General features: G+C 40.5%; 1 protein-coding gene across 3 annotated transcripts in view; it reads left to right on the top strand.

Moving 5' to 3' along the window:
- Positions 1 to 13,758, top strand: part of FUT10 (fucosyltransferase 10) — an 82,240-nt gene extending 68,482 nt beyond the window's left edge. The window contains exons 5-6 of one of the 3 annotated variants that reach the window (XR_008295918.1): positions 9,582 to 10,279; positions 10,510 to 13,758. Coding sequence is in view for 2 of the 3 variants with exons in the window: in XM_015062673.3 (XP_014918159.1) it covers positions 9,582 to 9,806 (225 nt within the window). In the remaining variant the exon portion in view is untranslated. Of the gene's footprint in view, positions 1 to 9,581; positions 10,312 to 10,509 lie in introns of those variants that run through there. The other 2 variants (XM_015062673.3, XM_053216397.1) reach the window with 2 other exon arrangements.
- Positions 13,759 to 15,768: the final 2,010 nt, after the last annotated feature.

The following is a 15,768-nucleotide window of genomic DNA, read 5'->3' as shown; positions in this document are numbered from 1 at the left end:
TCTCTCTCTTTCTCATTCTTGCTCTTTCTCTTTCCGGCACATGCTTATTAATATAGAGAAAATATTCAAATGATGATGGATAACCCTTAAAATATTTCTTTTTCTTAAACTATTATAGGGGCGCCTGGGTGGCTCAGTTGGTTGAGCGGCCGACTTCGGCTCAGGTCATGATCTCGCGGTCCGTGAGTTCGAGCCCTGCGTCAGGCTCTGTGCTGACAGCTCAGAGCCTGGAGCCTGTTTCGGATTCTGTGCCTCCCTCTCCCTGACCCTCCCCCGTTCATGCTCTGTCTGTCTCAAGAATAAATAAACGTTAAAAAAAAAAAAAAGTTTTTAAACTATTATAAAGAAATTTCTTAGTAATGTCTTCAGATTTCTTGATGCTCTTAACATTTGCTTGCTTTACTTATTTATACTGGGAATGGTCTCACTTTATATATAACTAAATTTGTTAGAAGGTAGTTTATTGAAAGAAAGAGAAAGATTAGTTTAATTTACCTTTGAAATTAAAAGAGAGTGGTGCCCAGGTGGCCCAGTCAGCCCCTAAAAGTCAGCCAACTTTGGCTCAGGTCATGACCTTGCGATTCATGGTTTCGAGCCCCGTGTCGGGCTCTGTGCTGACAGCTCAGAGCCTGGAGCCTGCTTCGGATTCTGTGTCTCCCTCTCTCTCTCTGCTCCTCCCCTGCTCACACTCTGTCTGTCTCTCTCTCTCTCAAATAAATAAATGTTTAAAAAAATTGAAAAAAAAAAGAAAGAAGAAATGAGATGGCCCACTTATACTATACTACTTGGCCATCACTCATCAGTCCCTTGTCCTACTCCCATATACACGTAATGTTTCATCAAAGTTCTCTGGAGGCAAACAATTTTTGTTAAATACTGAAATGTTTATTTTGGACAGCGTATTAATTTCAGGTCAGACATAAACCTGAACAGTTTGTTGAATTATTTTTGTGTATTGTATAGATAAGGCTCTCATATGCGAAATGTGTGTATTTTTAGACAAATTTTAAAACATTTGAAAGATTATTTTCCTCATTTTAACTAGTATAAAAATTTAAATTGTTTTATCTGGTCTTATATAACAAAGATTTACTCATAAAATCATTTCTGTTAAGCCAAGTGACTTGGTTGCTGCACGAACACTATTACATCATCCTTCTCAGAGAATGCATCCTGACTGGCAACGACTTCCTCTTTGACCTAAGTTACAGGGCCACGTTACAGCAAAACCCAAAATCCGCACACTGCAGCAAACGTGAAGAAGTAGAGACCACATTAATTACCCATGCCATCCTATTTATTTATTCTGAAAGTCTGTTAAAGCAGAAAACAGAACTTCTGAGGGTGGTGATTTGCCCGGGGCTGCCGATCAAGATCCGTGCCAGGCTTGGACATGACAGTCACAGAAAACCAAAGAACCCCACAAGCCCTAACTGTGTCCGCACCTCACAGACGCCCTTTTGGAATGATTGCTGGGGACTGGAAGAGAGCGCATGACGACGTTGGTGGATAGCTTTGTAAAAGTTATAGGAGAGTGTGTATATTCCTGCATTTCCAAAAAAACAGCTAACTGTGGTATTTCCGAGTGCCTGAAGGTGATGTAATTACATGTCCTTCTCTTTGGAGTCTTTGAAGAAAAGTAGATGGAGTAGGCTGTCCTTTGGCGTGTTCTTATTCCTCCCCGAGAAGTGGTCAGTTGAGGATGATTAAAAGGCTTTGCTTGCATTTCAATGGATGCGCTACAGTTCTCAAATGCTAATGTGCTCATTATTGAAAAGCAGAACAAAATGTACCGTGAAAGTAAATTAAAAGGGTATTAAGACCAGTTCTTTACACTGGCATTTATTCATTTGTTTTACAAGATTTGTTACAGCTTCCATATGCCATGCCTTAAAGTAAGCTGCTTATATATGTTTCTTCACTTTTTCTCTTTCAGCCAAAGAAAAGCTAAAAGAAATAATTTGATTTCCTCTGACTATTTTTCATCTTGTGGCTGGCAATAATTTAATCATTGTATTTGGATGTAGAAACTACTGTAAGAATATCAAATGTATCTCCCCTTTCTCTACTCTGCTTCTCCCCTGCTCTCCCTCTACACAGACCTAGTGAGTTATCTATTGCTGTGTGAATAATAATGTCACAGACTTCGTGGCTTAAAAACCACACATATTTATCATCTCACGGTTTCTTGTGGGTTAGCTCATGGCTTAAGCGGGTCCCCCGGAAGCCTGCAATCAAAGTATCAGTCAGGGCCGGGTGTTCACCCGGAGGCTCAACTGGGGACAAGTCTGCTTCTAAACTCACATGCTTGTTGGCAGATTCAGTTCCTAGAGGCTATAGGACTGAGGGCTTCAAGTTGCTCGTTGGCTGGAGGCCAGAGGCTGCCCTCAGCTCTGAGAGGCCACTACATTCCTCGTCCATGCGGGCTTCCCCAGCATGGCTGCTTACTTCCTCAAAGCCAGCAAGGGAGTGAGAGAGTTCAGCAAGATCAGTGCTGCAACCAGCATATATGATCATGTACGCACAATCACATACATTCTCTCACCTTTGCCGTATTTTATTGGTTAGAAACAAGTGAAGATACCTTGCACGCTCAAGAGGAAAGGAATACAAGGGCATGAATACCAGGAGGCAGAAATCACGGGGGCCATCTGGAGTCTGTCCACCACACCTGTTGAATCTGAGTAGGCTTGTTCTCTATGGTGTTTGCTTTATTTACCCCATGTAGGGGGAAGTCTTTCGGTATTGAATTGACTTTAGTCTGTAAAAGAACATTTACCGATACACCATCCTGTCCTCAAAAAGGCCATAATAGGGGAGACAGCATATAATCGTCAGAGATCTAACTTCACAGGGGATAAGCTTTTAAAAAACTAGCTTTGAGGTATAATTGATATACCATAAACTGCACATATTTAAAATGCGTGGTTTGATTAGTTATGACCTATACCTGTGAAACCATCACCCCAATCAAGATGACAAACATTTCTTTCCTCCCCAGGACATGAGTTTCCTCATGTCCCTCTTTAATCTATCCTCTCTCCACCCCCTTTCTCAGGCAGCCACACATCTGCTTTTTGCCACTTCTGACAAAGAAGCTAAGGCACTTTTCTAGAATTTTATGTAAATGGAATCCTGTAATGATTCTCTTTTGTGTCTGGCTTCTTTCTATCCACATGATAATGTTGACATTCATCCACAACACTGCGTATCAACGGTTCCTTTCTCTTCATTGTTGAAGTTCGCACATGCCAAAATGGCCTTATCCATTCAGCTGTTGATGGACATTTGAGTTGTTTTCAGTTTCTGGCTATTACACAATAAAGCTGCCTCGAACATTCACGTACAAGTCTTTGCGTGGACGTATGTTTTCATTTGTCTTCTATAAATACCTAGGCGAGGAATGGCTAGGTCATATGGTAGATGTCTGTTAAACATTTTGAGAAATTACCAGATTGTTTTCCAAAGTTACTCTGTCGTACATCCCCACCAGCATTGCATGGGAGTTGCATTCATTAACAGTCGGTGTGGTCAGTCGTAGTTTTTGCCATTTTGCTGGGTGCGTAGTGGTATCTCACTGTGATTTAATTTACATTTCTCAGCAACTAACAATTTTGAGTATCTTTTAAATGGCTTATTTGCCATCAATATCTTCGGCGATACGTCTCTTCAAATCTTTGCTCATTTAAAAAAGATTGAGTTATTCTTGTTATTCTTGAGTGGTGACAGTTCTTCATATATTTTGAACAAATAACAGATGTTTTCTTCCAGTCTTTGGGTTGTTTTTCCATTTTCATAACAGTGTCTTTTAAGGTGTAAAAGGTTTTAATTTTGATGAAGTCCAGCACATCATTTTTTTCTTTTATATTTGTGTGTTTTGTGTCCTATATAAAAATATTTGTGTAACCCAAGGTCACTAAGATGTGCTTCTGTTTTATTCTAGAAATGTTGTGGTTTTAGCTTTTACACTTGGGTCTGTTTTCCACTTAGAGTTAATTTTTGTAATGCAGTGTGGTGTAAGAGTTGAGGTTTGTATATTTGGATGTCCAATAGGATCGGCACCATTACTTTCCAGATTATTTTTTCATGATTGAATTACCTTGTTGTTTTTTTCTAAACTCAATTGGCCATATATATATATATATGTTAATTTCTGGGCTGATCAATATGTCTGTATTTAAGTACTGTAGCTTCATAATAAGTGTTAAAATGAGATAGTGTCAATCTTCAAACCTTGTTCTTTTTCAAAATTATTTTCACCATTTTAGGTCTTTTGCTTTAATATATAAATTTTAGAGTCAGTTTGCCAATTTATATGAGAATGCTTGATAGCATTTTCATTGTGATTGTGTTGAATGTAAGTATCAATTGACAACAATATTGAGACATTTAACCCATAAGAATGATATATCTATCCATTTAAGTCTTTAATTTCTCTAGACATTATTTTGTAATTTCTTGTGTACAGGTTTTTTTATAACTCTTTACTCAAATTTATCACTAAGTAGTTCACATTTTTTGATACCATAATAAATGATATATTTTTTTAAACTATATATTCTGATCATTTGTTGCTGGTATATAGAAAAAAATTGATTTTGTACGTTGACTTCATAGACTGCAACCGTGTTCATTACACTGATTAGTTCTGGTATCTTTTTACAAGATTTCTTAGGATTTTTCTACATAAATGATCATGTCATTTATAAAAGAAGATGATTTTATCCCCATCTCCAATCTATTTGCCTTTTATTTCTTCCCCTTTTCTCCTTTACTGTACTAAGACCTTCATTACAACTTTGAAGAGTACTGTTGGGACCATAGTTCCCCATCATAGAGAGACTTGTTCTTCATCATTGTCTCATCATTGTTTTTCATCATCGTTTATGATATTAGCTGTAGGATTTTGGTTGATGCCCTTTATCAAATTGAGAAAGTTTCCTTCTGTTCTTACTTTGATGAGAATTTTTTATCATGAGTGGATATAGAATTTGTCAAATCATTTTCTGTCTCCATTGAGACAATCATGGTTTTCCTTCTTTATTTAATGATGAATTACAGTGATAATTTTCAAGGCTAAATGACCTTGCTTTCCTGAGATAAACTTAACTTGGTTATATTATCCTTCTTATTTATTGTTGGATTTGAACTGTTAAAATTTTTGTTAGGAATTTTTGCATCTATGCTCATGAGGTAGACTGGTCCATGTTTTTCTCCCAGTGCCTTGGCTAGTTTTCGTATGTGGTAATGCTGCTCTCATGTTCCCTCTGCTCGTGTTTCCTGAGTTTGTGGAGATTTAGAATTATTTTTTCCTTAACTGTTTGTTGAATTTACCAGTAGGCCATCAAAGTTTTTTCCTTGTAGGAAGGTTTTTAAGTATAAATTGTATTGTTTTAATAGACCTAAAGCTGTTCCTGTTGTTCATCTCCTTTTGAGTGAGCTTTGGTAGATTGTGTCTTCTAAGGGATTTTTTTTTCATATTCTCCAAGTTGTCAAATTGACTAGCATACCATTGTCAGCATTCCTTTATTCTTTCAATATCTGTACTATCTGTATGTTACCTCTGTCATGTCTGATATTAATTTGTGTCTTTTTTCATGATTAATCTACACAGAGATTTATCCATTTCATTGAGCTATTCAAATAATTAGCTTTTGATTTCATTATTTTTTCTTTTGTTTTATATCTTAATTATTTCTGTTCCTTATTTTAATTTTTCTTTTTTAATTTTATTTATTTATTTAATATAATTTATTGCCATGTTGGCTAACATATACTGTATACAGAGTGCTTTTGGTTTTGAGGGTAGATTCCTGTGGTTCATCGCTTACCTACAACACCCAGGGCTCATCCCAACAAGTGCTCTCCTCAATTTACCCTCTCCCACCATCAACCCTCAATTTGTTCTCTGTATTTAAGAGTCTCTTATGGTTTGCCTCCCTCTCTGTTTGTAACTCTTTTTTTCCTCTTCCCTTCCCCCATGGTCTTCAGTTAATTTTTCTTAAATTGGACTTAATTTGTTCATTTTCAAATTTAAGGTAGAAACTTGGGTCATTGATTTTAAACCTTTATGCTTTCATAATATACGTGTTTACTGCTATAAAATTCCTCTAATCACCGCCTGAGCTACCTCCTACAAATTTAGGTTATTGTGTTAATGTTAATTCAGCTTAAAATATTTTCAGTCTTCTGCCCTGCTTCCAGTCTCCCTCCTGAGCATCTGATGGAGGTCCATGGAAAAGAGCTTTTGAGTGGATTTGAACTCTTCCTTTGTGTCTGGGACTCCTAGGTATTCCAAACTGGCATGAAAACCCATACTTCACCTTTAAGAATTTGTTTAAAAATGTAACTCGGGGCACTTGGGTGGCTCAGTCGGTTAAGTGTCCAACTCTTGATTTTGGCTCAGGTCATGATCTCGCGGATGGTGAGACTGAGCCCTGCGTCCCTTGTCAGCACAGAGCCTGCTTGGGATTCACTCTCTCCTCTCTCTCTGCCTCTCTCTCTCTCTCTCAAAATAAATAAGTAAACATTTTTTAAAAATGTTAACTGATTTCTTATTACCTGTTGGTATGACGACCACCGCTTTCTCCTGTGTTCTGTCAAAGGTTAAACAAATCATGTATCCATCTCTCTCTGGAGGGGCTTGTCACTCTGGAATTCGGTTTACCTGGTTCCTGTGTGATTTCGGTTCCCTGATGGCCTCAAGGAAAGTCGTGAATTTAGATTACCTGACTTTGTCCTTATTGTTAGAATAGGAACCATGTTCTCTTTGGAAGCAAAATATTTGTTAATCATACTTTAGAAACAGCTTGTTTTTCTGCCCAGGACCCCAGCTGGAAAGACAATTTGGGATGCTGAAACTTAGTCACTTCCAAAATGTCATAACTATTTCATCAGACACACTTCCTTCAGGTCATACTGTGAACTATTTCTACAAGAACACTAGAGTTAAGAGTCCATTTCATAAGATTATTTTCTTTGTGATATCCCCTCAGATGGAACTTTATCCTACACTGCTGAAAGACTTTTGAGTGGGCAGGCACGCAAACAGATATCAGTACTGGCTTTCTCATATAAACAGTGACGCAGCACCAGGGTTGGGAAGGCCATCCAATGGTATGTGGTCAGTATGGCTACCAGCTGACTGGTTCTAGCATCACGAACAAGCCATCTGCTGGTTATCTTGGAACATTTCTGGTGCTGGCGATTGCATCATTTTTCAGGGTAGCCCATTTTATCTTTTGTTAGTTTTGACAGTTATATGGTTCTTTCCTTTGAACCCGGACTTTGCTTTCTCTAGTCCATTCTTAGTTACCTGCCTCTGACTCTTTAGTTCAATGGGATGTAGCCTCGCATCTCCACATGTTAGTCAATAAATATGAGCGGTGACCTTTCAAAAGTTTGCATCCTCCTTTCTTGATTCTGTTCTGCTCTTGCTTCAAATACAATCTCTGACCAACCATAATCCCTCACTAAAGTAACCCCAATTTTGAGCCCACCTCTAGTTTTCTGGGGGAAAAAAATGTATTGCTATTCAGAACTTCCCAGCTTTTAAGTCTTAGCATTTCCTAATGGTTTGCTGTTTGGATTTGTGTTCTGGGTCTCTTGCTGTGTTGTCTTGGTAAAGAAATCTTGCCCTAGTTCCAGATTCTTTTAAGCCAAACTACATGGTCATTTGTCCTGAGAGCAGAGAGGTATATCCTTCACTCTCTCCCAAACATGTTAATGCATTCTTCAACTTAGAGTCCCTTCAGATGCTTAAAGGAAGCTTTATATGCATTCTAGGTCATCTTTTTTTTGGGCTACACCCTAGTATCTTCTCCTGTGCTTCCTATGGGAAGTTTAACAAAAAAGGGAATATGTTGATTCAACCACAGGTAGGCACCCAAATTGTTATATTTCCAAATTGGTTTTTCTACTCTGCTTTCTAAATTTGTAATGGATGAGAATTCTAATTATTACAAACTCAATACATTATAAACCCTGTTATCTTCACATTAAAATTTTTTTTTGGAAAAAGATACACATGCACATAGCTCAAAGTATTAAATAGTTCTGCAAAGTTAGTTTAAAAAAAAAAGGAGCAGCCTTTAAGTTACCCCTTTTCTCCCTCCCCAGGAGCAATCTCTTACCACCACACTTAGCTAATTATTTTGGTATTTGCCCAATGTTTCTAACTAACATGCCGATACACTAATTTTTTGATGTTTAAAAAAAAGGGACCCTGAGAGCTCCCCTGCCTAGCATTTGAGGATTTTCCTTTCTTATCTTTTTCTATTGCGGGGACACCTCTATTTCTTGCATGCTTTCTCCCTTTTCCCGAGTTTGCGCTTCTGATTGATCCTGCCCTTGGACAGCTTCTCGAGAAGGGGTACGTGAGGATGTCTGAAATGTCTTCATTTCACTCCAACATGTAAGCCATAGTTTCGCTGAGTGTAAACTATCAGTTTTCCTTAGAATTTGGAAGGCATTTTGCATCGCCTTTAAAAAAAAAAAAACTTTTACTTTTGAAATGATTTTAAATTGGCGGAAGAGTTACAAAGATGGTACAGAGGTCCTGAACGCCCTTCACCTGGCCTCTCCTGTTGTTAACATTGCACATCATGACATGATAACGTGTCAGCGCTTAAGAAATTAACGTTGGCACACTGCGATTAACTCACCTGCAGACTTTAGTCGTATTTCACCCGTTTTTCCACCAACATCCTTTGTTCCAGGATTAAATCCAAGATACCAGATTGAAATGAGCTCTCGTGTGTCCTTGGTCTTCTCTAAACTGTGACAGTCGTTCAGTTTCCTTATTTTTAATAACTTTGATGCTTTTAAAGAGTACTGGCCAATATTTTTGTAGACTGTCCCTCCATGGGTTTGTCTGATGTTTTCTCCTGTTAAAACTTGGATTATGGATTTGGGGGAATAATATTGCAGCGGTGAAAGGGCCCTTCTCATCTCACCTTGTCAGAGGGGTGCATGACATCAACCTGACCTATTACTAGTGATGTTAACTTTGATCAGTTGGTTTAAGGCAATACCTGCTAGGTTTCCTCCGTGAGCTTACTGTTTTTCCCTTTCCATTAAGCAGGTTGCTAAGTCCAGGTCATGCTCGAAGGGAGGGGGATTGATCTTCACCTCCTCGAGAGAGGAATATCACACAATTTGCAGGCATGAGTTAAAACCACCACAATAATGAATAAATATTTCAGGGGAGATATTTTGAGGCTACGCAAGTATTCTTTTTCTTCCCTAAAGGTTTACGCACTAATGTTAACATTCAACGGTTAGTCTCACTATCGCTTTTTAACCTCCAGTGTCCCTGTCAAGAAATCTACAACCATCCTAACTCCTGATCCTCAGAATTAGACTTTTCCAGTCAGGGAGGTGGCAGAATCTCTCCCTTCTTTTCTGTGTTCTGAAATTTCATAAAAATATTTGCCAAGAGACTATTTGTTTCACTGGGGAGTGACGATATTTGCTTTCAAAGGAAAAGTACGTGTCGGGTGCTGTTGTTGTGAGGCAGGAACACGGGACTTGTTTTTCCTTATCATCTATTTTGAATTCTTTTTTTCTTTCTCCCAATGCAGGGCTTACCACCCAAAAGATGGAAGGCAGAAGTTACCCACCTGAGCTGCCCGGAGCCCACAGTGTTTGCTTTCTCACCTCTGGCTCCACGTTGGAGCTCTTTGAGGGAGATGTGGATACCAAGCTTTGAACAGTCCAAGAAAGAAGCGCAGGCACTAAGGTGGCTGGTTGATAGGAATAAAAATTTTTCAGCTCAAGAGTTTTGGGCCCTCGTGTTCAAGGACTAATTTCTACCAGTATCACAGCGATATAGACTAGGGGGTTCTCCTGAGCTTTATTTTCTAGGTTGCCTTAACACTCGAATACAGTCGCTACTTTGTTGACTGTCCTTCAGGATAAGGATTAATTGCTGTAGTTCTCATAATGAGCCCTCTCAGCTAATGGATATGAATTACCCTTAGGGGTCACCTCTGTATTTTTTTATACTAAAAAAGTGACTATGTCGTATGGACACTGGTCACCTTCAGTTTCCACGTCTGGACGGATGTACCTGCTGCCTTTTGTGGACGTCCAGCTAATGCGGAGTGAGTGCTTTCCTCGCCGCAAGCGAGGCAGAGGGTGGAGCTGTGGATTCTAGACACTCACCTCACTGTCTGCGGTTTATTAGTATTTGGCAAGCCCGGTGTCCTGATGCTAAGCATGAACATGAAATGCATTAGAACTTGGCAATGAGAGATTCCATCTGTTGGTTTCCAGGGATGTAAGTGAGTAATAAAAGCTGTGTGAATTTTATCGGCTGTTTAGTCTTCAAGTCAGAAGAACATACGCATGCCTGCCTTCTCCTTACTCTCACTACCTCTCTTTTCTTCTTTCCACCTTGCCCTGCGTCCTTCCCCGCTTGCCTCCCTAACTGGAATGTCTTAGGAAGACCTGCCTTCTCCTCGTGTATTTTGAACGGTGAGATGTTCTCAATTGTCTCTCACTCTGCAGAGCAGAAGAATGATCATATGATCCAGGCGGTACACCCTGTTCGTTTCCATCAGCGTGAGAGTGGAAGTGAATGTCCCCAGGAACCCCAGTTGTGTTGAAGGTGATTTGTTTTTTCTTAGGATGATACAATAGTGGGCAGCCCCACTGGTTTGTAAATGTCCCTTGTCATTTCTGATCCCGTCACAGAGAAGGTTCAGCTCTCCTGGCGGGATCATCCACTAGAGCTCCATGAAAGACCGGGAGAAAACACTGGCTCACATTTTCTTCCCGTGTGATGGTGGGGAGGCTTTTAGAGGATACTGTAGCCCATTGCCACCCAACGTGTCATGGCTTTGGTGCTCTTTATTGTGGAAAGGCCCAAGCCACAGAGGATAGTAAGAATCCCTGACACTCATGTCCCCAGTGTGGCACACGGGCAAAACTTAGGGTGGCTTCCGTGGTACCAGCTCCCCCTTTATCCCAAGCCAGTGCCTTTACATGCCAGCCATGAACAGGCTCTTCCATACATAGTGCTCTAAGTGCGGCCTGAACCAATACATTCTAAGAAAGGTCACATTGCTATTTGGGAGAAGGTGTCTATGACTGGGTCCCTCTCCATCCCAGCGTGGCCATTAGCTGAATATGATTTGGTACAAATCTCTTCCCTCCTTGGGCCTTAGTTTTTGTCCCTGAAAAGAAGCGATTGGGCTGGTCACTGAAGTTCTTTTCTGTGTCACGTTCTTTGTTTATCAAAATGAAGGCGTTTAGATTTGAAGATGTTTTTACTAAGGCAGTAACAAACCATTTGGAGCCTCTGCATGGTTTTAAAGGGAAGAACGCTCTTTGGAGGAAGAAGCATCCTTTGTGGGTAGTGTTAGGGATAGAAAGTAGTTTGTCTCTGCCATCTTTTCTGATAATATCCAAAGGGAAAGTCTTGGAAAGGGCAATTGTTTGTTAAAGGACCAGATTTTAAATTGTGTACTAAATGAGTTTTGTTGTTGCTGTACTCTTCAAAGAAAGCCCAGGATGTGATTGGTGCCTCTGGGGAGTTATTACCAGAGAGCTCAGTTCTCCATAAATGCCTTCAACTAATGCCCAGTGTTCATACGCTGCACGTATGTTTTAAAGCTCAACGTTGCATGTAGTTTTGTTCTATCTTGTTTTTTCATCAAGACTCCATAGATAAAAGTCTCCCTAAACTTTTCAGAAATACGTAGCCCTCAACAAATTTAGGGGAATGAATAATTGACCATTTAGCATGGTCTGAACATTTTGCGGAGGAAGGGGTCTGAGGAGAGGGAACTCCATGGGATTGAAAGTGAGGTGTGTTTTAAGGAAAATAAATTAGGAGTTCTTTGGGACTCTTTGAATACCCACAGATTTGAGACTTTATTGTTGTTGTTTGTTTAGCATATGTGTCGTGTGTGATAATTGCTGTCGTGGAGTGAGAGGCGTGTCCCCACTGTAGCAGGATTCTCATCTGCAAATGGGGAGCTGTGCATTTTTGAGGTCCATGCAGGCCCCCTCAGTACCATTCTATCTGTTGATCGTATCAGACCACACCCTTCTCTTTACCTCAGTGTCTCCATTTTGAACTACGATTAAGAAAGAGTCCTGTCTCACAGGGCTGCTGTGAAGGACTCTGTGCAGTGCAACATTCTGTTCAATGCCTCAATATGTTTTGCTTGGTTTGTTCTCAAAGACTGTTTTTCAAAGTGATATGACAAGACGGATAGAAACCTTTTCAGAAACGTTGAAAAGAAGGCTTACCAATGCAAGTCAATAGTCTTCAGAATCGTCGTGTGGAAAGGTATCTTTGATTTTTGATCATGTAGCAAATATAAAATTTCAGAACCCGAACGCCGACTGGCCTATTTGTTGCTGTTAAGGACTAGATTCTGGTGACTAGAACATCAGTTGAGATTATTACCGTTATCAGTAACAGATTGAACTCACACAGTGTTCTAGGCAGTACTCAGAAGTGAAAGACAAGCAAAAATGAGCATCATTCCTTCTGAGTCACACATTGTATATTACATGTAGAACAATCTAGTATCTACAGAACACTACATGAATCCAAGCACAGTGCCGGCCTGAACTTGAGATGCCCAGTGTAATACTGTGCATCTAAGAAAGTCATTAGTGCGCTCATAATTCCTGCTAAAGAGGACAAGGCATTAGGGGAATCCGATGTAGTAATTTTCAGTGAATGATGTTGATTATCTAAAGCAACATGGGTACAGTTCCGCATAAATGACATATGTCTTTCTTGGAATCATCAAGATATAGGTTGTGGAAGTTCACAGGCTGAGAATAATGGTGGTTAGTTTATGTTTCAAGTGGCTTTGCAATCCTGAATATCCTAGGAAGAACTTTCTTACCCTTCTTCAGGGAATTTCCTTTTTTTGTTTTCCCTTTTGTTGTTGTCATTAGTGATACTGCCTTTACTGCATAATTCTAACATCAACATATATCTTTATTTTCTTCTGATTACAGAAATTAAAATGTCTGAAAAACTTGGGATATAGAATTACGAGCTGTGACTCTAGAATAAGAAAACCGGTTTTAGTCCCCACTCTCCAGTACCCCATCTGTATTACCTTGGCCAAGTTATTTGGCCTTCTAAGCTTCAGTTTGCTCACTGGGAAAGCTTATTACAGGTCAGCCTCTCTGTGAGCTTGTTGTGAAGGGTAAGTGAGCCAGAATTCATCTTCACTGCACAAATGCTTGCTGTCGTTGTTACAGCTATGTGTGGCCATCAGCCTTTGCGAAGACCTTGACTGAGATTCATGCAGAACAAAGGCATTGGTAATGATAGTGTCAGCAGTGGTACCCTTCTGTTTGTCATTTAATTATTTGGTACACATGGATTGTTAGGAGACAGGCATTGTGTTCGGCACCTCAGCAGATGTGAATTAGGCACGGGAGAGCAGTGTGAAGGGGTCTGGGTAGGGACCAAGAGGAATGCTCAAATTGTACTGTCTCTCCCCTCCATGGGATTTCTGATGGAGTTTTATACAACGCTCCTAATAGCATAATGGGAATCAAACAACATCTTTAGGGTAACTGTGCAAACCCAACGAAACCCAGTGCAGGGGCACCTGGGTGGCTCAGTCTGTTGAGTGTCTGACTTCGGCTCAGGTCATGACCTCACAGGTTCGTGAGTTTGAGCCCTGCATCGGGCTCTCTGCTGTCAACACAGAGCCTACTTCAGATCCTCTGTCTCCCTTGTCTGTGACCCTCCCGGCTCGTGCTCTCCCTCTCTCTCTCTCTCAAAAATAAACAAACATTAAAAAATACATTTAAACCCAGTGCAATGATGTCTGGCAAAAGCCTTTCAATTTTGCAGTTCTCAGTCTTGAGGGGAGCCTGTTCAATGTGCCCATACCAAGAGAGGAGGGAAAGGTGACCAGGTCTGGAAGTTCTGCCTCTCTTACTTATTAACTGAAAAACAAACAAACAAACAAAAACAAAACAAAAAACAAGAAAGAGGAGGAACCTGCTCAGGACTTCTGAGAGACAAGCCCTGTTTTGTTCGTCGTATGTTACTGATGCGAGAATATGAGTGCAAAGCACGGGAGCTCACCGTTTAGTCACAGGAACCTCTCTTGCTAATAGATTTGGCCCATCAATCTCCTGGGTCTAACCCGTTAAATTAATGACCCCATTGATGGTGGTGGTGGGATTATTAGGGAGACGGGCAAGGGGCAGAGGTGTGGGGAGGAGCAGAAGTGCCTCTCCATGATTTTTGTCATCTCAACTCATTGGGCTTAACAGCCAAGCCTGTGGTCATTTGGGGATGTGGCTGCATCCCTAAGGGGTGTGACCAAGCCATGATGGACGGGGACCTCCTTTCACCTTCCTGAGGCTTCTTCCCAGATAGCTACCCTTGCTCCTTTGTGTCCCCTTGGAACCACGGACATGAGAAGTTCAGCTGTTGTCTCTGAAACCTCTGAAATGAATCAGAAGGGGACACCGATTGGGGCGCCTGGGTGGCTCAGTCAGCTGAGCATCTGACTCTCGATTTCGGCTCAGGTCTTGATCCCAGGGTCGTGCCCTGCGGTCGGGCTCTGCACTGAGCGTGGAGGCTGCTTGAGATTCTCTCTCTCTCTCTCTCTCTCTCTCTCTCTCTCTGCCCCTTTCCCCTGCTCACTCTCTCCCTTTCCCTAAAATAAAAAATAAAATAAAAAAGTAAACAAGAACTACACACTGCTAAATGCCTCCAAGGGTGTTTTGAACATTAGGTGAAAACTTGATTCCCTATTTTATTTCTCATGCAAACCATGGCCACATCATCCAACCTCGTTCACCAGAGGAGGTCACACGATCAGCCTGAATAGGCCACTATGGACACTTGGAATTTTACTTTCATACACAACTTCATTTTCAAAAAATGGGCCGAGTGGGTAATTGAAGAAACTTAGAGACCATCAGGGTGGGTAGGGGGTGATATGAATGGTTTCGAGGCAGGGGCATTATCTTATCCCAGGAGCCTTTGAAATCAGCCTAACATAAGTTGCTTCTATATTCAGCTCAACATGACTGTGGGCACGTATCTGGTGAGTCGCACCCAGAAAAAGGCAGTTTTATTTAAGAATGTCCTTGATGAAGCAGTAAAAATGATTAATTTTATTAAACCTTGATCTTTGAGTACACGTCTTGTTAATATTCCATGTGACAAAATGGGGAGGTATCCGTAAATCACTTCTGCACCTCAAAGCACAATGGGAATCGCAAGGGAAAGCACTTGTGTGCTTGTTCGAGGTGTGAGCCGATTTAACAGCTTTTTCCTGTAATTCCATCTCTACTCAAAAGAGCATCTGGCAACCTACGGCTATCTGGGCTTGGGTTTTTGTGCGTCAGCTTCGTGAACACAAAGTGAGCTTGTCACTTTAAGAAAGCTGATAGATGTTGTTGCCCATGATAACATTTCAGCTTTTGAGTGCAAGTTAGGATGTGCTTGATTGGTGGTGATATTAACAAACGCTGCGTTTGACATTGCCTGGAAACAGAGATGATGCTGTGTCAGAGTGTTTTTAGTTTATTAGTTTGTTTTTATAATTCTAAGAAAGGAAAAGATGGTGTCAGGTACTGGAGAGAGAACAATTTTTTAAAAATTAAATTAAAAAAATTTTTTTTAGTTCAAGACTTCCGTAAGTGAAAATGGAACTTCCAGTGGGAGAGTTTTTAAATTATTGATTACTTACTTGCAAATTGGGGTAAATAGGGGTGCCTGGGTGGCTCAGTTGGTTAAGGGTCCTACTCTTGATTTCAGCTCAG

The sequence above is a fragment of the Acinonyx jubatus genome, chromosome B1, assembly GCF_027475565.1.
Source record: "Acinonyx jubatus isolate Ajub_Pintada_27869175 chromosome B1, VMU_Ajub_asm_v1.0, whole genome shotgun sequence".
In the NCBI taxonomy this organism is placed as follows: Eukaryota; Metazoa; Chordata; class Mammalia; order Carnivora; family Felidae; genus Acinonyx; species Acinonyx jubatus.
The sequence above is the reverse complement of the archived record's forward strand: the minus strand, read 5'-3'. Positions and strand labels throughout refer to the sequence as shown.